Source organism: Bombina bombina, chromosome 1 (assembly GCF_027579735.1).
Source record: "Bombina bombina isolate aBomBom1 chromosome 1, aBomBom1.pri, whole genome shotgun sequence".
Classification (NCBI taxonomy): domain Eukaryota; kingdom Metazoa; phylum Chordata; class Amphibia; order Anura; family Bombinatoridae; genus Bombina; species Bombina bombina.
The window spans coordinates 620,526,465-620,548,008 of NC_069499.1; the positions used below are offsets into that span (position 1 = coordinate 620,526,465).

Sequence of the window (21,544 nt, forward strand, 5' to 3'; positions counted from 1 at the left end):
AAACACAACCTCGTTAAAATAGGTAGCAGACCACATGTCTTATTATAATTTTTCAGGGTAATCTGGCAGGCCATATAGAACTCCCCCGATAGGGGGGGGGGGACAGCGATTAAAGTGCTAAGAAAAGTACTAATTGACACAAGCTAGTTGCGTCCAAGAACGCATGTTTGATTATTAGAATTTATTAGGGTAATTATATATCTAACAAATCTATCTATTTCTCTTCTATCGATTCTATCTAACTATCAATCTATGTATATCTATCTATCCTATCTATCACTATCAATCTATCTTCTGTCCGGGATGTTTTGAGACAGACACTTTGGGAATGTTAGTTGATTTAGACCCATCATGGCTTAAAAGCAGACTCTGCATCAACTATGTAATTTTCCATGGGAGTTTTGCCAGGGATCCCCCTCCAGCATGCGACAGTCCAGGTGTTAGTACCCTTGAAACAACTTTTCCATCACTATTGTGGCCAGAAAGAGTCCTTGTAGGTTTTAAAGTTCGCCTGCCTATTGAATTCAATGGCGGTTCGCGACATCACTATTCAGGAAAATGTTTGCAAAACTAGATGTGCAAATGTTTGTAAATAATAACAATTTGCATTTTTTTTTTTTATGTTAAAGTACCCTTGCTGGATAGAACGGTATTTGTCTAGGCAATCTCACAGATACTAAAAGGGCACTAATTGTGTGTGTTTTTGGCAGGGATTTTTCATCTAAACTTTGACTCAGCATGAAGGATTTAATGACAAAATTGCATGTGAGAAGGTTTTCGTATCACAATCACATCTCACTTTAAGTCTCCTGAATTTTTCCAGTTTTCTTTCAATGCTTATGTTTTTTGTTGTTGTTTTATTTGCTTTTTTAGTCATTTTTAAAAAAAAAACATTTTTGTGATGCCAGTATCCTTGACAGTGGAAGTTGCTCTATGTTGAGGGAAGTCAACCATTGTGAGATAGAATAAGCTCCATTATCCAAAGAAGATGTGAGTGGCAAGTGGCATTTATCAATCTCTTTGAATCTCGCCATTTTCCACTTTTCTATAATACATTTTTATTTTTAAAAAAAAGCCCTTTACTTAACATGTGCCAGTGCATTTTGTCTGATTACAGTCCAAAATTCTATATACTATACATGGCATTGTTTTCCACCGGTAAAAGGACTTGATAAGCCCCCAGATAAGTACATTTTTAAATAAAATTAGCACTGGTTTTGAGTATGTTAAAAAAATATAAATTAACCATGGAATATTGAATGCTATTAGGAAGCCACATCACCAAGCAGATACAAATGCTACTGCTTAAGTTATTTATTTATTTTATTAACAAGTATTTTATGTTAATACAAATTAAAAACCGAACAAACACATGCTCAGTATACCCACGCCATCTATTAGCATTTCTAAACACTATTAAAAGGGATTAATAAGCATTCATGCACCTCAGCCTGTGATATAATTTCTAGACCCAAGCAAAAGCCGTTTTGTTGTTATTCCAGGCCATTTACATTTTGGATTTTGACAAATTTTTAACAAAAGAACCATTTTGAGATTGTAATTACTAGAAAAAAAAATGACAAATGTGGTCAATTAAAATCTTTTAAAAGAAATGTAATCTTATGAGTTTTCTATAACATTTCTTTTGTAGAGGAATCATTTGACTACAAGTCTATTTTTTATATATAGTTATTCTGCAGTGTTGGATCCCCCTTAGACCCAAACCTCCCTGATCCCCCACAAACAGCTCTCTAACCCTCCTCCCTCTACCTAGTTTCTGCCATATTGGGTACTGGCAACAGTCTGCCAGTACCCAGTTTTTAAAAACAATATGCCTTTTTTTAAAATAAATAAATAAACCCCCAATTTTCTGTAATGTAGCTGCCCCCCTCAATACCGTACCCCTCCCAGATCCCTAGCCCTACATTGATTTCCCCCTCCCACTCCACCCTTCTCATACAATTAAATTAAATTAAATTACATCCTGTCACCTCCACCCCCCTGCACACACTCGGACCTAACCTGAAACGGAATTAAAATGGGCCACCCACCAGCCTCCCTGCTGCTGCTTCCACCCACTAACGATCGTCACCATTGATGGCCAATGCAGAGAGGGCTACAGAGTGCATCGGTGGGTAAAAAAGGGTATTTCAGTGATGCCTCAATATCGAGGCATTACTGCAATACCCTGAAAGTGTCTGGAGAGCTCAAAATCGCTTCCAGCACTTGAAACCCCAGAGGACATGTCAGGCACGTCCTTGGTCACTATCTGATACTTTTTGTAGGACGTGCCAGACACATCCTTGGTCGTTAAGGGGTTAAGCTGCCTAAGCATCATTGGAAATGTAGTTCTAAAACACCTGGAGAGCCAAGGTTGCTGACCCTGTGCTAGGTCATTATTAGGGATGGGCGAATATGTTTATATTCGAATTCGAATGTTAGAACAAATGCTATTGTAGAAATTCAATTTACATAATAGAATGTTGATAAGAACGAATATTCTTAAAAATTCGATTTTCGAATGTTATTTACAGTTTTTGAATGTCACATTCGAATTTATTCGAATGTCACTTTCGAATTCGAATATTACATTTATAAAACACAATTGTAGACTAGAAACACTATTTCAAATTTGAATGTCACATTTGAATAGATTATTACATTTGAATCGGATATCACATTTATTAAACACAGTTGTAGACTAGAAATACTATTTCGAATTTGAATGTCACATTCAAATTCGAATGTCACATTCGAATTTGAATATTACATTTAAAACACAGTATTAGACTAGAAATACTATTTCAAATTTGAATGTGACATTCAAATATAGCATTCGACTTCGAATATTACATTTATTAAACACAGTTGTAGACTAGAAATACTATTTCGAATTTGAATGTCACATTTGAATTTGAATATTACATTTCGAAATTGAATGAATACATAGCTAAACATTCTATTATTCTAATGAATTTTTTTGAATTTTATGTTAGAATGTTATATAAACATTCGAAATTCGATTCGAACAAACAAATGTATAAAAATTTGTTTTAAATTTCGAATTTTTAGAAACATTCTCCCATCCCTAGTCATTATAATTCATAAGAAGTGCTACTGTTTGCATCAGTAAAACAACTTAATTTAGAAAAATATGACGGCAAAACGTTAAACACACAAAAAAAATAAGGAAAAATTATAACAAACAGGGGTGATGCAGTATTGACATTTACTTTTACAGACCTTATAGATAGATTACATTTTGCCATGTTAGGTATTCTTAAAGGGACATTAAACCCAATTTTTTTCTCTCATTATTCAGACAGATAATACAATTTTAAACACCATTCCAATTTACTTCTATTATCGAATTTGCTTCATCCTTTATATATCCTTAGTTAAAGAAATAGCAATGCACATAAGTGAGCCAATCATTTGAGGCATCTATGTGCAGCCACCAATCAGAAGCTACTGAGCATATCTAGATATGCTTTTAAGGAAAGAATATCAAGAGAATGAAGCAAATTAGAAAGTTGTTTAAAATTGTATTTTCTATCTGAATCATGAAAGAAAAAAATTGGGTTTAATGTCCCTTTAACCCCTTAATGACCACAGCACTTTTCCATTTTCTGTCCGTTTGGGACCAAGGCTATTTTTACATTTTTGCGGTGTTTGTGTTTAGCTGTAATTTTCCTCTTACTCATTTACTGTACCCACACATATTATATACCGTTTTTCTCGCCATTAAATGGACTTTCTAAAGATACCATTATTTTCATCATATCTTATAATTTACTATAAAAATTTTTATAAAATATGAGGAAAAAATTGAAAAAAAACACACTTTTTCTAACTTTGACCCCCAAAATCTGTTACACATCTACAACCACCAAAAAACACCCATGCTAAATAGTTTCTAAATTTTGTCCTGAGTTTAGAAATACCCAATGTTTACATCTTCTTTGCTTTTTTTGTAAGTTATAGGGCCATAAATACAAGTAGCACTTTGCTATTTCCAAACCATTATTTTTCAAAATTAGCGCTAGTTACATTAGAACACTAATATCTTTCAGGAATCTCTGAATAGCCATTGACATGTTAATATTTTTTTTTAGTAGACATCCCAAAGTATTGATCTAGGCCCATTTTGGTATATTTCATGCCACCATTTCACCGCCAAATGCGATTAAATACAAAAAAATCGTTCACTTTTTTACAAATTTTTTCACAAACTTTTGGTTTCTCACTGAAATTATTTACAAACAGCTTGTGCAATTATGGCTTAAATGGTTGTAAATTCTTCTCTGGGATCCCCTTTGTTCAGAAATAGCAGACATATATGGCTTTGGCGTTGCTTTTTAGTAATTAGAAGGCTGCTAAATGCCACTGCGCACTACACGTGTATTATGCCCAGCAGTGAAGGGGTTAATTATGGAGCATGTAGGGAGCTTCTAGGGTTAATTTTAGCTTTAGTGTAGTGTAGTAGACAACCTCAAGTATTGATCTAGGCCCATTTTGGTATATTTCATGCCACCATTTCATCGCCAAATGCGATCAAATTAAAAAAACGTTAAATTTTTCACAATTTTAGGTTTCTCACTGAAATCATTTACAAACAGCTTGTGCAATTATGGCACAAATGGTTGTAAATGCTTCTCTGGGATCCCCTTTGTTCAGAAATAGCAGACATATATGGCTTTGGCGTTGCTTTTTGGTAATTAGAAGGCCGCCAAATGCCGCTGCATTTCACATGTGTATTATGGCTAGCAGTGAAGGGGTTAATTATGTAGCTTGTAGGGAGCTTGCAGGGTTAATTTTAGCTTTAGTGTAGAGCTCAGCCTCCCACCTGAAACATGAGACCCCCTGATCCCTCCCAAACAGCTCTCTTCCCTCCCCCACCCCCCAATTGTCCCTGCCATCTTAAGTACTGGCAGAAACTCTGCCAGTACTAAAATAAAAGCTATATTTGGGCTTTTTTTGTGTTTTTTTTTTTAGCATATTTACATATGCTGCTGTGGAGGATCCCCCCTTAGCCCCCAGCCTTACTGATCCCCCACCAAAGAGCTCTCTAACCCTCCCCCTCTGCCTTAATGGGCGCCATCTTGGGTACTGGCAGCTGTCTGCCAGTACCCAGTTTAGTGAAAAAAATGTGCCTTTTTAAAAAAAAAAAAAACCTTTTCTGCAGTGTAGCTTCCCCCCCCCCCCCCAAGATCAACCCCCCACCCCTTCCACATCTCTTAGCTGTTTATTTATAGCTTTGAAAAAGTTATTTTTTTTGTACTTTTGAAACTTTTTTTTTCTGTAGTGTAGCGGTTCCCTCCCGCTCCCGCCCTGTGCACGCGCCCACCCGCCGCCCCCTGTGCACGCGCGCGCTCCCGTGCACGCTCCCGCCCCTCCCGCCCCCCATCCCGCCCCCCTCCACTCCACTGGGCACATCGATGGCCGCCCACCCGCCTCCCAGACTTGCTCCCACCCACCAACGATGCCGGCCACCGATGTCCGGTGCAGAGAGGGCCACAGAGTGGCTCTCTCTGCATCGGATGGCCAAGGGGGGTTATTGCAGGATGCCTCCATATCGAGGCATCACTGCAATAACCGGAAAGCAGCTGGAAGCGAGCAGGATCGCTTCCAGCTGCTTTCCAGACCAAGGACGTACGCCACACGTCCTCGGTCATTAACTGTATTTTTTTTGAGGACGTGTGGCGTACGTCCTTGGTCCTTAAGGGGTTAAGCCTGAATGCCACTAGAGGCTCATTACACTGTCAGAAAAAAAGGATAAGGTTGGGGTCCATTTTGCATCCATAGGGTCATTCTCATGCCATCAGACACGGCAAAGCATATATATATATATATATATATATATATATATATATATATATATATATATATATAGGCTTACCATAATTTTTAGAGGTGAAACTGGGACCACCTGGTGCGGTGCCAGTGGGGGTGTGGTCAGGAGCGTGGTCAAGGGGGTGTGGCAATTACCAGTCCTTTTAAAGTAGTAGCTTTTATGTGTGTAATGTTTCATGGATACTCTACCCTTCCTCAGTCAAACAAGTGAATCACACAGTTTAAATAGACCATAACACTACCCCCTAGTGAAAAAGGCACCATTACATTGTCATGGCAAATAAATCATTAATCTAAATCTCAGATTCTAAATAATGCCAAACATCAAGCATAATTATCACTTTCATAATTATCAATTTCACAATTTAATATCTGCAGTGTAATATGTGTTTTATGTGTCTAATTAAGGAACAGAACTGGATACTGATAAGGCATAAATACAACATTAAATGTAATAAGTCAAAAAGAAACATGTACCTGCTAAAGCTGTTTAAGAGGCTACTCTATACCATAATGTAGGAAGATTACAGCCAAAATGCTATCCTGCAGGAAGTAAAGCAAGATCCAGGCCAAAAATACTGCCTGTCTGTACTTCCTAGTAATACCCATATGATTCCCCTAAATGTGTATCATCGGTAATGTCACCAGGGGTCGGGGGGGGTTGTTAAATTTTTAGAAAAATAAACCAAGTAGTACTACAAATTAAAAAAACCTATGCTGCTCACTCAGCATGTATTAGTAAATGTAAACTTTGAAGGACACGAACGTTAAGCTAAGCAGGGCTGTATGTAACAAAGTACCAGCATCCAACTATACTGGAGAGCCACAGTCCAGTCATTTTGAATAATGTGTCCGGGTTTCAGGCGGTCTGAAACCCAGACACATGATTTGAAACCTGGAGGAGGCAACCCTACTGGGACAGAATGAACAACCGGGTGGGACACTGGGACAGCGCCTCCAAACCGGGACAATCCCAGTAAAAGTGGGACTTCTGGTAAGTATATATATATAACACAAAAATATATATAACACAAAAAACCCAGCACTCACTAGCAGATTCACAGCAATGTTTAAAAGCAAAACTGGGGGAAGTCAGTTACATTTGGCGCCAAAGGATCAAGCCCAGGACCACGACAAGGTCTCCCCCTTCCTGGGACCCTAATCAGCACCCACACAATGCATACTTCCAAACAAACCAACTGGGAACCTCCCAGGGTGACACAGGCTTTTGTAACCTCCCCTATGTAAATACAAAACACAGGAATGGACCGCACTCACAGACTGGACTGGGTACACATCCTAAGCCACTGTTAACTCCACAGCCCTGAACCCTGACAGACAGCTGCAAAGTTCCCAGCAACCCAGGCAGTTAACCCCCGAGCAACCTGGGTGTCAGGTCTGCAGGGGAGCATTATAAACATTAACACAAGACACAAAAAACCCAGCACTCACTAGCAGATTCACAGCAATGTTTAAAAGCAAAACTGGGGGAAGTCAGTTACATTTGGCACCAAAGGATCAAGCCCAGGACAACGACAAGGTCTCCCCCTTCCTGGGACCCTAATCAGCACCCACACAATGCATACTTCCAAACAAACCAACTGGGAACCTCCCAGGGTGACACAGGCTTTTGTAACCTCCCCTATGTAAATACAAAACACAGGAATGGACCGCACTCACAGACTGGACTGGGTACACATCCTAAGCCACTGTTAACTCCACAGCCCTGAACCCTGACAGACAGCTGCAAAGTTCCCAGCAACCCAGGCAGTTAACCCCCGAGCAACCTGGGTGTCAGGTCCACAGGGGAGCATTACAAACATTAACACAAGACACAAAAAACCCAGCACTCACTAGCAGATTCACAGCAATGTTTAAAAGCAAAACTGGGGGAAGTCAGTTACATTTGGCGCCAAAGGATCAAGCCCAGGACCACAACAAGGTCTCCCCCTTCCTGGGACCCTAACCAGCACCCACACAATGCATACTTCCAAACAAACCAACTGGGAACCTCCCAGGGTGACACAGGCTTTTGTAACCTCCCCTATGTAAATACAAAACACAGGAATGGACTGCACTCACAGACTGGACTGGGTACACATCCTAAGCCACTGTTAACTCCACAGCCCTGAACCCTGACAGACAGATGCAAAGTTCCCCGCAACCCAGGCAGTTAACCCCCGAGCAACCTGGGTGTCAGGTCTGCAGGGGAGCATTACAAACATTAACACAAGACACAAAAAACCCAGCACTCACTAGCAGATTCACAGTAATGTTTAAAAGCAAAACTGGTGGAAGTCAGTTACATTTGGCGCCAAAGGATCAAGCCCAGGACCACAACAAGGTCTCCCCCTTCCTGGGACCCTAACCAGCACCCACACAATGCATACTTCCAAACAAACCAACTGGGAACCTCCCAGGGTGACACAGGCTTTTGTAACCTCCCCTATGTAAATACAAAACACAGGAATGGACCGCACTCACAGACTGGACTGGGTACACATTCTAAGCCACTGTTAACTCCACAGCCCTGAACCAGGACAGACAGCTGCAAAGTTCCCAGCAACCCAGGCAGTTAACCCCCGAGCAACCTGGGTGTCAGGTCCGCAGGGGAGCATTACAAACATTAACACAAGACACAAAAAACCCAGCACTCACTAGCAGATTCACAGCAATGCTCCCCTGCGGACCTGACACCCAGGTTGCTCGGGGGTTAACTGCCTGGGTTGCTGGGAACTTTGCAGCTGTCTGTCAGGGTTCAGGGCTGTGGAGTTAACAGTGGCTTAGGATGTGTACCCAGTCCAGTCTGTGAGTGCGGTCCATTCCTGTGCTTTGTATTTACATAGGGGAGGATGTGTGTGTGTGCATTGGATCCCTTTGCAGTAAAGTAGATAAAAATATATAAAAGCCTATTTATGCAATTTTCATATTTAATAAAGTGTTTAACTATATGTTTACTATAAATATTTCACATTAGAAATGTTCTTTATATGATATATATTTCTATATATATCTGTAAAATAGAAACATAGATATTGACAGCAAATAAGAGCCCTAAACCCAGCAAGTCTGTCCGATATTTCCTAAAAGTCATTCTTAAAGTCCCCACAATGTTTGTCATTAATACCTCTTGTGGAAGTTTATTCCATGAATCAATCACCCTTTCTGTAAAGAAGTACTTCCTCAAATTTTTCCTGAATATACTACGATTTAGCTTGAGATCATCACCCCTTGTTCTTGAATTTTTCCTTTTATGTAAAATACTCATAGCCTCAGTTTTACACAGCCCTTTAATATACTTAAAGGGACAGTCTACACCAAAATGTTTCTTATTTAAAAAGATAGATAATCCTTTTATTACCCATTCCCCAGTTTTGCATAACCAACACAGTTATATTAATATACTTTTTACCTCTGTGATTACCTTGTATCTAAGCCTTTGCAGACAGCCTCCTTATCTAAGTGCCTTTGACAGACATGCAGTGTAGTCAATCAGTGAAGACTCCTAAATAACTTCACGGGAGTGAGCACAATGTTATCTATATGACACATGTGAACTAGCACAGTATAACTGTGAAAAACTTTCAAATGCTCTGAGCTAGGAGGCGATTTTCAACTGTTTAGAAATCAGTTTGAGCCTAGCTAAGTTTAGCTTTTCAAATTGCATGCCCTATCTGAATCATGAAAGTTTAGTTTTGACTTTACTGTCCCTTTAACAGTTGCTATCATATCACCTCTTTCTCTTCTCTCCTCCCAGCTGTGTATATCTATACCTATAAATAATAATAATAATAATAATATATATATATATATAATCATAATCATATAATTACAACAAAAAACACATCAGATATGTATAGAAATATATATTTATTAATAAATACAACATATTCATGTGAAGAACACTGGAACAGTGAAATATTAATCTTTTCATGTCGGGTTAGCGCACTTGAGAAAATGTGATCGGGTTTGCGCGCGAGTATGGTGTTAGCTTTTTTTACACTTTTTTTGCTCCATTAGCTTCTATGGGGGAATACGTTATTGCACGTGATATTCTAAGTTGGGCTTTATATGGGCATCGGGTTAGCGCAAAAGCAAAAACTGTTTTCTTTCAAATCATATTATGAGCACAACCCGATGCATGCAAAAAGCTTACTTGAGCAGGAGCATTAAATAGTGCACCACTTGAAATCTGGACCATAATTAGCAATCACCTAAAATTAATTCAACATATAGGTTGTTCAGCAAAATAGCTTATGTTCAGTGGTTGTTGGTTATATTTAAAAGTTTGAAAAAATAACAAAAAATACTTAACCAGCACACAAGCAATTAATTAACATTTTAATGTTTATATTCAGACCATCAAGATGATAACTTTTACACATAAAACAAATGTATTAACTTAAAGGGACAGTCTACACCAGAATAGATAATCCCTTTATTACCCATTCCCCAGTTTTGCATAACCAACACAGTTATATTTATATACTTTTTACCTCTGTGATTATCTTGTATCTAAGCCTCTGCAAACTGCCCCTTTATTTCAGTTCTTTTGACAGACTTGCAGTTTAGCCAATCAGTGCTGGCTCCCAGATAACTTCACTTGCATGAGCACCGTGTTATCCATATGAAACACATGAACTAACACCCTCTAGTGGTGAAAAACTGTTAAAATGCATTCTGAAAAGAGGTGGCCTTCAAGGTCTAAGAAATTAGCATTTAAACCTCCTAAGTTAAGCTTTCAACTAAGAATATCAAGTGAACAAAGCAAAATTGGTGATAAAAGTAAATTGGAAAATTGTTTAAAATTACATGCCCTATCTGAATCTGAAAGTTTATTTTGGACTAGACTGTTTTAAACTATATAAAATAAACAAGATCTGTTTAAGAACCAGTTTTAAAAGAATAAAATTGTGACGCCATCTGTTGGTTGAAAGTTCCTGGACATTGTGTAACACAGCACCATCTATTGGTTGAAAGCTCCTAGACATTGTGTAACACAGCGTCATCTATTGGTTGAAAGTTCCTAGACATTGTGTAACACAGTGTCATCTATTGGTTGAAAGTTCCTAGACATTGTGTAACACAGCGTCATCTATTGGTTGAAAGTTCCTAGACATTGTGTAACATAGTGCCATCTATTGGTTGAAAGTTAATCACCAAAATGCGTACTGTGGAAAAAGACTCATTTGCATATATTTTGCATAGGGTGACAATTCAAATGAATAGTTGTGAGTTTTATTGTTTTTGCCTCCCCTTAACATTTAGAAAACAACATAATAATGAAATATAACTCTAACAAAAGAAGAGCCCCATTAAATTTCAACTCCACATTATTTTATTACTCTTGCACACACCCACTATGCATCTTCCAAAATAACACACCCATGAAAACAACTCTTATATGTGCACCCCCAAGCACCCTCCTGCCCTTACACCACCAGACATTAGCCGAGTTTTTTTTTGTAAATAAATTTTTTATTGAAGTTGAAATAAGTATTAACAAACAAGATTCACCTTTAGAACAATATTACATCAAATAGAGTCTTACATTGTCTGTAATCTAAGTTTGGTGACAAAACAGTATTGACATATAATAAGAGAGTTACGTATATTCATATTTTAACATGGTGCTAGACAAAAGTACAGGTGAAATAAAATAGAACTTCATTTTATATTATATTATTGGCAAGTGATCTCCACAGCACAATGGAAAACGCTTCATAGTATATCTGAGTCAGAGCTTCAGTTTGTGGAGAGGTAGTATGTGTGTTGGCCACTCTTGGGTCGCCATATGTAGGGGGGAAGGGGATATCAGCGGGCAAAGAGCCGCTCAGATAAAAGAGGGGGAAATGGAGGGGTGGAGCCTTCTAATCAATGCGGTGGAGCTTATAATATAATTAAGTATGGGTTGGTTTCCTCTTCTGTTAAACAGATAAGTTATGCCGAGCCGTGCCTTCCCAGTTAGCACAGCCCGGCAGTATCTATAGCAACTGAGGTGGAATTATATGTTCTAGGGTGGGACTAACGTGAAATAAGAGTGTGCCTTCTTCTGGGTATGGGTGTTTACAATACCCTCAAGCCTATCGGAGGTGCATCATGTTAAAAAATGTTAACAAATTAGATATATCAGTTACAGCTGCACAAGCATAATCAAAGTCTCATTTAAAATGTTAACAGGTTGCATAGACAGTATTAAGCTAGGCACACAATGCAATCCTGAAATACAACAATGTAGAGTATAAACAATACAGGAAAAATCTGATATTATTCTAGAGTCACATAGTCAATGTAATACAAGCAGTGAGATAAGGTTTACATCCGCAAATGTGACTGTGGAAGACTCTATGGTTAACCACGTGTAAACATATGTACACTTTAAATAAGCTTAATAGACAGGGATTAGTGTGTAGTGGTTAAGCCCCCTAATCAGGGTATCAATGGTAATATTTAGGTGTGACTGAACATAGAAATTTGAAGGTTGTCAAAGGTAATCCATCCCTACTTAGGCAAATATAGGAGAGGACAACAGTAGATATAGGTAGCTCTCCTGAACCATGTCATGTAGATGAAGCTTAGGGGAATAGTTATGTAAACCTAAGACAGATATAAGTCGCATTAAGGCAAAAATATTATAACTGAACTGAGGAAGGAAAGAGGTTATAACATGTGCCGTGAACAACAAGTAAACATTTAACATCTTTAGGCAGTGTAGGACATTAACAACATGTTTAAATAGCCAAAAACTTCAAGCAGTAGAAACTTGCGGGATAGAATAGTCCTCTAGCCAACACCAATTACGGGCATATCGATGCGGGGGAGAGCAAGTGTGTGCAGATGGGTCAGATTGTCTACGAGTATGCAGATACTAGGAGCTAAGAGGAATATGGAGTTAGAAGAATTGTATAGAAAATGATGTACGATAGCAGTTATAGCAAGTATAACGAGATAAAAGTGTAGTACCCTAGTGATAGGCTGACAGAGAACTACTCTTAACAATAACAGATAATACAGTCAACCGCTTAGTGATTGAAAGGGAAATTAATTTGCTCTGAGTGGATATAGTAACAAATGTGACCATATTCGGATATGAAAGCAAGTAAAATGCTAGAAAAATATTATAGAAAGCTCTGAATCTATATGCTTAGTAGGAACATGCTGCTATAACAACTAAATATGTAGCTATATACGTGGGCGGCGGAAGCAACTGTATGCTATAGACATGTCAGTCTTTAATAAATTACTGGCGGACTGTCGCCAGGGTTATAATATATGGAGAACCCAAGAGAGTGCCATAGGGGGACTGTGAACCTCTTATAAGAAAAATCATAATATAGCGCAGTATAAATATATTAAACATTTCCTAGGGGAAAGGAGCTGAAATATACAATCTACGATAAGGTGTACAGCGTATACAAATGGCGTAACAGTCCTGAGAAAAGGTAGAGTTCCCTGAATCATTTATGCAGATCAGAATCAGAGTATATATTTTACATGCGAAGCAATATTAGTTGTGGTCTTAATAAGAGTTTAAGTATAATAAACTTCATGCTACACCGGGTACATTATTATGAAAGTATAAAAAGCTATTATAGTGGGAAGTCAATGCAGTCATATTTTGGGTATGCGCACATGCATAGGAGGACAATAGGATAGGCAGAGGATGGGATAAGTATGTAAAGTAACAATACTTACTAAACAATTCCAGGTATAATCGCATGAGCTGGTTAAATATAATAATCCTCATTTTGCGCTACTAACATTTTTAAGGTGACATAAAACCCCCTTTTTTTTTTTTTTTTTTTTTTTAAATTGAACAAGTGTGCAGTAAAGTGTCTATAGACTTGTTATATAATTCAATAGGGAGAGTAGGCAGTGTAAACTATTACGATCTAAACAACATAAGCATAAATCAACCACATGCCTTTAATGATATGCTCCACATGGTGCCTCCGTTAGATGAGGTTGGGGTATCGTGAGGATCTGCCCATCCGGGAATCGGACCATCTGAGGTAACTCCTGTAATCAGCGTGCGTGATGCCGCTGTCATGGAGTCTGACAGGTAGGTGTTTAGCTCCATGTCTTTTGTTGATCCGAACACCGGGGCAGCAGGTCTAGTTCTCATTGCTCTCAAGCCGTCCTTCAGGGCTTTGTCGCTCTGGTCGCACTGCTGTCCGCTAGCTTCAATAGAAATAGCAGCTACCGTCCGGGAGATGGAAATTTCAGGAACATGTATATCCAGCGTGGTATCAGTGCTAGCTGTTCTCGGTTTGTCACCGCCATCTTGCGCAGCATGTGGATTAGAAAGCGGTTTGCATAGCTGCTGGAGTAAGAGGTTAATTTCGGAGTAATAAGCCTCCAGGGCGACGCAAAAGCGCTCTTCAAACTTGTGTAGTGCAGCCTCAAGATTCATTCTGCAGGGAGTAAGATAGAGACTCTTCAAGAGCATGAGACAGAGTTATATCCAAGCTGCCGCACCAAAGACAGCAGGCCCCAAGCTGTGTCACCACTGGGGTAGCTTCATAGCCCGCAGATTAAGGGGTTATTTTTAGTAAAGAGTTAGTAGATCGTATCACCCTAAACTACTAAGGTGTTGAGAAGTTGAAGTCATTAGAAAGTTATATATTTGCCCATGTTAGCTCATTATACCATAGGAGCTCCATAAAAACACGTCCATTCTCCTTGCTAGTCAGCTCCACCCCCCCCATTAGCCGAGTTTAAATAGCTAACAGATGGCATTTTTTTGGTTCTGTCTTGAAAATGCCATGCTAATCATGGGATCCAGAAAATATATACATTTGATACCCAGGAGACGATGGATATTTTAATATTACATATGAAACATGGAAAGAGAAGAACATTGTCTAAAAAAGAAATATAAAATACTTGTGAAATTATTTCTATAGAAAAAAAGACTTTTACACAGCTGTATAACCTGATACTATAACAATAAAGTACATTGTGATCCTTTTGCTCATAGTAATTATTCTATTATTAATTTTTTTGCATATGTCTAATATTTGAACCACGTTACTGAAGAGACTATTAATAACAGTTTGTGTGGCATTAAAGGGAGTGTTGGGCATTTTTTGTGGGTAGTACAGGTGAGAAAGTGATTTGTTAACTTTGTGCCTATTGAACTAAGTTACAGGCTTGCTTGGAGTGGCTGGACTGTAACAATCTGGTTAAAGTGGAAAGGGTCAGTTAACCCTTTCTGTGACAAACTGGTGACGGTTGCTAGATTGGTTAACACTCAACATCACAATTATCCACATCATTATCATGTTTACATATATTTTAATTATGTGTTATAATAATTATAGCATACAAACTAAAAACATTTTTATAGTATTAAACATACATGTCCTGCTTTTGAGCTTCAGTTATTAGCAGACGAACATTTAAATAAAGTATTTATTGATGTGTGGCGGACATAATCCACTACAGCAGCGGATCATGTCCGCTCGCACTTTGATAAATCGGCTACTTTGTGTATAAGTAGAGATGCAGAGTGTTGGAAAATGTGAAGATATTCTAGTCTAAATATATGACATAAATATAGAAAGAATAAGTAAGAAAGTAAACGCTTTATGATTAGTAGTATAGAAAACATTGTCTGTGATCATTTAGCAAGAGATTATTTACTTATGATAGAATAGGCAGTACTGTATATTGCTACCTTTGTTTAGTAAAGAATATCACAGGATGTTCTGTAAAAAATATATTTTGTCTGTAGATTGTGTTTAAATAAAAAAATAATTAAAAAATGTCAAGTTTTGAAACAATTACTTGGCTAATTGCAGGTAAATGCACACTAGGTTAGTAATTTGCAGCAAAGTGCATTTTCATAGAGTTCACTTCCAAACAAGACCTTCATTGGTTGCATCTTCTTGAAGGATATATGATTTGTGTTAAAAGCAGAATATGAATGAATGTGAAAACTGCATTCATTGAGAGATGACAATGGATTTGGCTTATTTTTTTCAGGTTATTTTGAACCCTCTAAAGCCAAGGATGTCACTCAGCAAAGGAGTACTCAGCATCTCATTTATCTGGGTTATGGCGACATGCTTCTCCCTGCCTCATGCTATCTATCAGAAGCTATTCCAGTATAATTATAGGTGAGATGCAGCTAGCTGTTTATTATTGTCTGTTACAGCCTCTGTATCCCATATGTTAGGCTACCTACATAGTTTTTTTTTCTGATGTGCTCAGCTTCAAGGGCTCCCATTCCAGTCCATTAGAGTTTGCTGAGCAAAAACTGCAAATTCAATTTGAATGATTTTTGGCTTCCTTTTCTAAGGCTTTCCAATATTTTAGAAGCCACGCTGTTGGAATTAGTTATGACGTCTTAAATAACACGTTATATTATCTGGCCTTTACAAAAAATGGAGATGACTCTTTGTTAATAAAAAAAAAAAAAAAATTACCAAATAACAAACAAAAAAAAAGCAATGGTCTTCAGTACATTGCTGTTTATTTGTGCGTTTCAGGGAAAATCTCCGCTTCCTCAGGCATTTTATGTTGAAAAAAAATTAAATATATGATATAATTATTCTTTATTTTTGGTATGCAAATGTTAAAAGTACTATGAAATAAGAAACATGTTGGTATGTCTCTGGGTCCGATTAACAAAAACTCCCTGGCATGGAAAGAACTTATGCAAAATACTGTATATATTTTGGTTTCTGTTTAATTTTTCTTTAAGTATTATATTGTAACAAAGGTGTCTCTCCTTTACATCCATACTCCTGCATCACTAGATAAACAGTCCATAAACTGAAACTTGTCTTTTTTAAAAAATTCTGAAAGGGCCCTGCAGTACTGACAAAACATTTTAGATAATCTCAGAAGACCATAGATCTTTAAGGGACATGAAACACAATTTTTTTCTGTCATGATTTAGAAAGAGCATGCATTTTTAAACAACTTTCTAATTTGCTTCTATTATCTAATCTGTTTTATTCTCTTGATAATCTTTGCTGGAAAGCATATCTAGATAGGCTCAGTTGCTCCTGATTGGTTGCTGCACATAGAAGCCTTGTGTGATTGGCTCACCCAAGTGCATTGGTATTTCTTCAACAAAGGATATCTTAAAAAATAAGCAAAAAAAAAATAATAAAAGTAAATTGGAATGTTGTTTAAATTTGTATTCTCTATCAGAATCATGAAATCAAAATTTTGGGTTTAGTGTCCCTTTAAGATCATTGGCCCCTAAATGAGAATACTTACTTCAGTGACATAGTAAATTCGCAAACACTGCTGAGGCAAAGAGGGAATGATAAGCAGTAAATACTATTGAGAGTAGGGTGATAATGGTGGTTAAGAGTCAAAGATGGTTTATTGACTAAAAAGGCATTCACAAACAAGCACTATGTAAATCATGTTCTCTTCTTATTATTTTTTTTAACCATGTACAAAGATGAGCTGCAATTTTCTATGTACATTTTAGACTTTTAAGTTTGACCTTTGATGTGTGAATATTAAAATAGAAATATACTATTTTAGGGCCTAGAAGGTGTATCATACAATTCTTTAGAAAATAGCTGCTCTACCCCTTGCACTATTTAGGCATAAAACAGCATCTGTTGCAGTCAGCTATTTTATAATGACATCACTTAGCATAGACAAGCCATAATTTATCAGTTGTACAAGTGAAATGTGTTCAGAAAGAGTTATCAAAATAAATGCAGAATAACTTTTCTACAAACCAGTTTTAATGACATTGGCCTAGATTACAAGTGGAGTGCAGTCCTTACTACATGAAGTACAAGCACATAAGCAAAGTCACAATATTTTTACCAGTTTAACCATGGCTTCAGCGCAAGTGCTGCAACCCGCGCCACTCGTGATTTCACCTTGCATATGGGGGTATCCAATAAACCCCTGCCGGCAGTTCATAACATGCCGTAAGTCTAATAAACTAGCGATGTCCTGAAATGAGCGTAAATGAAAGTTTCTGGAGTTGCTAGTGACTTACGGCACTTAAGAAACTACCGGCGCCTAAGAAAAATAAAAAAATATCAAATCTCCCTTAAAAGTCTAACACGTCTCCCAAAAATAATCCCGACACGTAAAAAAACCTTATCCACCATCAAACCCACATCAGAACTTATACAAGTATTAACCCGTAAACCTATTACCCCCCACAACGCAATATGCCTAATTAAACTATTAACCCCTATATCCGCCATCAAACCCACACCACAATAAAGCTATTAAAGTATTTACCCCTAAATCCGCCATTAACCCACCACACAATAAACCTATTAAAGTATTAACCCCTAAATCTGCCAACCCCAACATCGCAAACTACCTAATAAAACTATTAACCCCTAATCCGCCATTAACCCACAATGCAAACTACCTATTAAAGTATTAACCCCTAAACCGCCAAAGCCCACAACACAAACTACCTATTAAAGCATTAACCCCTAAACCGCCAAAAGTCCACAACGCAAATAAATAATTAAATTACTAAGCCCCCTAACCTAACACCCCCTAAATGAACCAAAAAATGGACCTAAATTACAAAATACTAAAGTTACTATTAAAATAAAAAAACTAACACTACTTTAAAAAATAAATAAAAAAATAAGTATAAATTAAAGGGACAGTCTAGTCAAAATTTAAATTCTGGTGTAGACTGTTCCTTTAAGCTACAATTACAGAAAATAAAAAAAAATCTAAGATTACAGAAAATAAAAAACAAAATGATCAAATTTAAAAAAATATACCTAATCCCTATGAAGATAAAAAGCCCCCCCAAAATAAAACACCCCCTAATCTAAGAATAAACTATCAGTAGCCCTTAAAAGGGCTTTTTTTGCAGGACATTGCCCCAAGATAAACAGCACTTTTACAGTCAAAATACACAAAGTCCCCCCTAACAGTTAACCCCCCACACCCACCAAACCCCCCAAAATAAAAGAACCTAACACTAAAAAAGACTAATCTACCCATTGCCCTGAAAAGGGGATTTGTTTGGTCATTGCCCTTAAAAGGGCATTTAATTATTTTACAAAGTGCCCACCCTAATTTAAATAAAAAAAACTAAAATAAAAAAACCCAGGTTGATACTCACCATTCCTGAAGTCCGGCGGAGAATGTCCTGTCCCATGCGGTGAAGTCTTCTTCCAAGCGGCGACCTCTTCTTTCTACTTCCAGGAACAATCCAGCGCAAAGCGGAGGGCGGAGCTGAAGACCGATGATCGCGGAGCTGAAGACCAGCGACCCTGAAACTGAAGACCGGCGACCCTGGACCTGAAGACCGGCAACAGCAGAGCCATGGAGCATGGGGATCCTCTTTGTACAATCGCCGCCGTACACTAGATAGTGAATTCAAGGTACACGATTAAAAATTGCGTCCCTTGAATTCCTATTGGCTGATTTGATTCTTCAAATTCAAATCAGCCAATAGGATGAGAACAACTCAAATCTTATTGGCTGTTCAAATCAGCCAATAGGATGAGAACTACTGAAATTCTATTGGCTGATTTGAATAGATAATAGAATTTCAGTAGTTCTCATCCTATTGGCTGATTTGAATTTGAAGACTCAAATCAGCCAATAGGAATTCAAGGGATGCCATTTTTAATCGCATAGCTCCATGTCTATGTGGTCATGGTCGCCGGTCTTCAGTTCCAGGGTCACCGGTCTTCAGTTCCAGGGTCACCGGTCTTCAGTTCCAGGGTTGCCGGTGATCATCGGTCTTCAGCTCCGCCCTCCGCTACGCGCCAAATTGTTCCTGGAAGAAGAAAGAAGAGGTCGCTGCTTGGTAGAAGAATTCACGGGACAGGACCTTCTTTGCCGGACTTCAGGAATGGTGAGTATCAACCTGGGGGTTAGACTTTATTTTATTTTTTATTTAAGATTAGGGTGGGCACTTTGTAAAAGAGCTAAATGCCCAAAAAAATGCCCTTTTCAGGGCAATGGGTAGTTTAGGTTTTTTAGTGTTAGGTTCTTTTATTTTGGGGGGTTTGGTGGGTGGGGGGGTTTACTGTTAGGGGGGACATTAAAGGAGAGATTACAAGTCACGCTAAATATATTATTCGTATTACATGTTAAAAGCTAAAAGTTAGCACATGAGCGAAACCAATGCAGGCTAACTTCTGGACTGGATATCCCAACTGCATTAACTTCAGATTTCAATATGTACTGATATTATTTATTTATAAGAATGTATACAGGTATAGATATATATAGAAACATAAATTTAAAAATACTAAGAACATTTTCTTTTAAGTAAAGAACATTGGAATGTAAAATGTTTACTTGAAATAAATAATAAAACACATTATAACATATTTAACATTGGAACAAAGTTCTGATGTAAACAGTTGCTTGAAAAATTAAATCAGGCTATTACATGATTTCCCATTAAACAAAAGGAGGAGGCTGCTGGATGCCAAAAAAAGTAAGATGTTTAATGCCATCCTAATGGCATTTAAGCCCAGTGCTGTTAGGACAGCATTTTCTTTTTTGACATAAAAAGCTGGATTACGAGTGGAGTGGTAATTAGCGCTACCGTTTACACGATAACTCTGCTCAACTCTCCTGTTTGCTAGCATCAGGTAGCACGCGTATTACAAGTTGAAAGTAAATATTTTTCTCTTGTGCAATAACCCGAAGCGGCCAAAGAGCAGAAGTTAGAATATTGCGACTGCGTTAACGTACTCTCCCATAGACATGAAGTGAGAAAAATTGAAAAAACACCCATACTCTCGCGCTAATCTGAGTTGACATAAGCCCCCTACTCTAATAACTCCTAAACTGCCACATAGCCAACCGCAAATTCCCTATTATTAACCCCTTACCAGCCATATAGCCCACTGCAAAGTCCCCTCTACTCTATTAACTCCTTAATTGCCCCACCTCCACATCACAAAATATCCCACTACTCTATTATTCCCTACACTGCCACAACCCCCACCGCAAAATAACCCCCTAACAAGCTAACCCTCCTAACCTAACCTTACCCAAAATTAAAAGCCTAACCTTACCAGAAAAAGAAAATAACCTAACATTAGAGAAAATAAACTACAATTACAGAAAAAATTATATATATTCCTGTTTGATTACAGAAAAAAACAAATTACCAAAAATAAAAAAACAGTTATGTGTATTCTAAAACCCCCCTTAATTGCAAAAACTTTTAATTTAGCCCTTATTGTTTTTCAGCACATAAAGTATTATGAAGTATTTTTTGGGAAGTATTTTTTTTTGCGGGCGAGTTGTCTTGTTTTTATTTATATTTTATATATTTTTTAAGTTTGCTTTTGTGCTTATGTTAAAATGGACTGTTTTATATACTGTAGCCTAGGTGTCTTTTTTGTAAGGTGTTTGCTCAGCAAGGGTTTAAAGGTGTTTTTTTGTGGTGAGAGAGTAGCAGTTGAGAAATTGATGCAGTGCAGCTCCTTTGGTTGACAACAATCCTATTACAATGGAGCTGATCTTGTAATTCGTAGCCAGGGCCGGTGCAAGGATTTTTGGCTACAAAGGCGAAGGAGCATTTTCATGCCCCCCCCAATCCCCCATCACAACACTATAAACCCCCTGGCAATACCACCCACCGTCTTCTGTCTAACTTCAGATTTAGAGAGGTTAAAAGTGAAATCATTCGGGGGGGCGGAGCTAGCCTTGGAACTGAACGGTCGCATATCTCTTCAGGTCTGCTGAAATAGTTCATAAT

General features: G+C 37.9%; 1 protein-coding gene across 1 annotated transcript in view; it reads left to right on the forward strand.

The window, feature by feature from the left end:
* LOC128660113 (G-protein coupled receptor 83-like) overlaps window positions 1-21,544 on the forward strand; it is a 137,046-nt gene that overhangs the window by 81,237 nt on the left and 34,265 nt on the right. Inside the window, exon 3 of the mRNA XM_053713753.1 lies at window positions 15,841-15,974. Within this exon, the coding sequence (XP_053569728.1) occupies window positions 15,841-15,974 (134 nt within the window). The remainder of the gene's footprint in view (window positions 1-15,840; window positions 15,975-21,544) is intronic.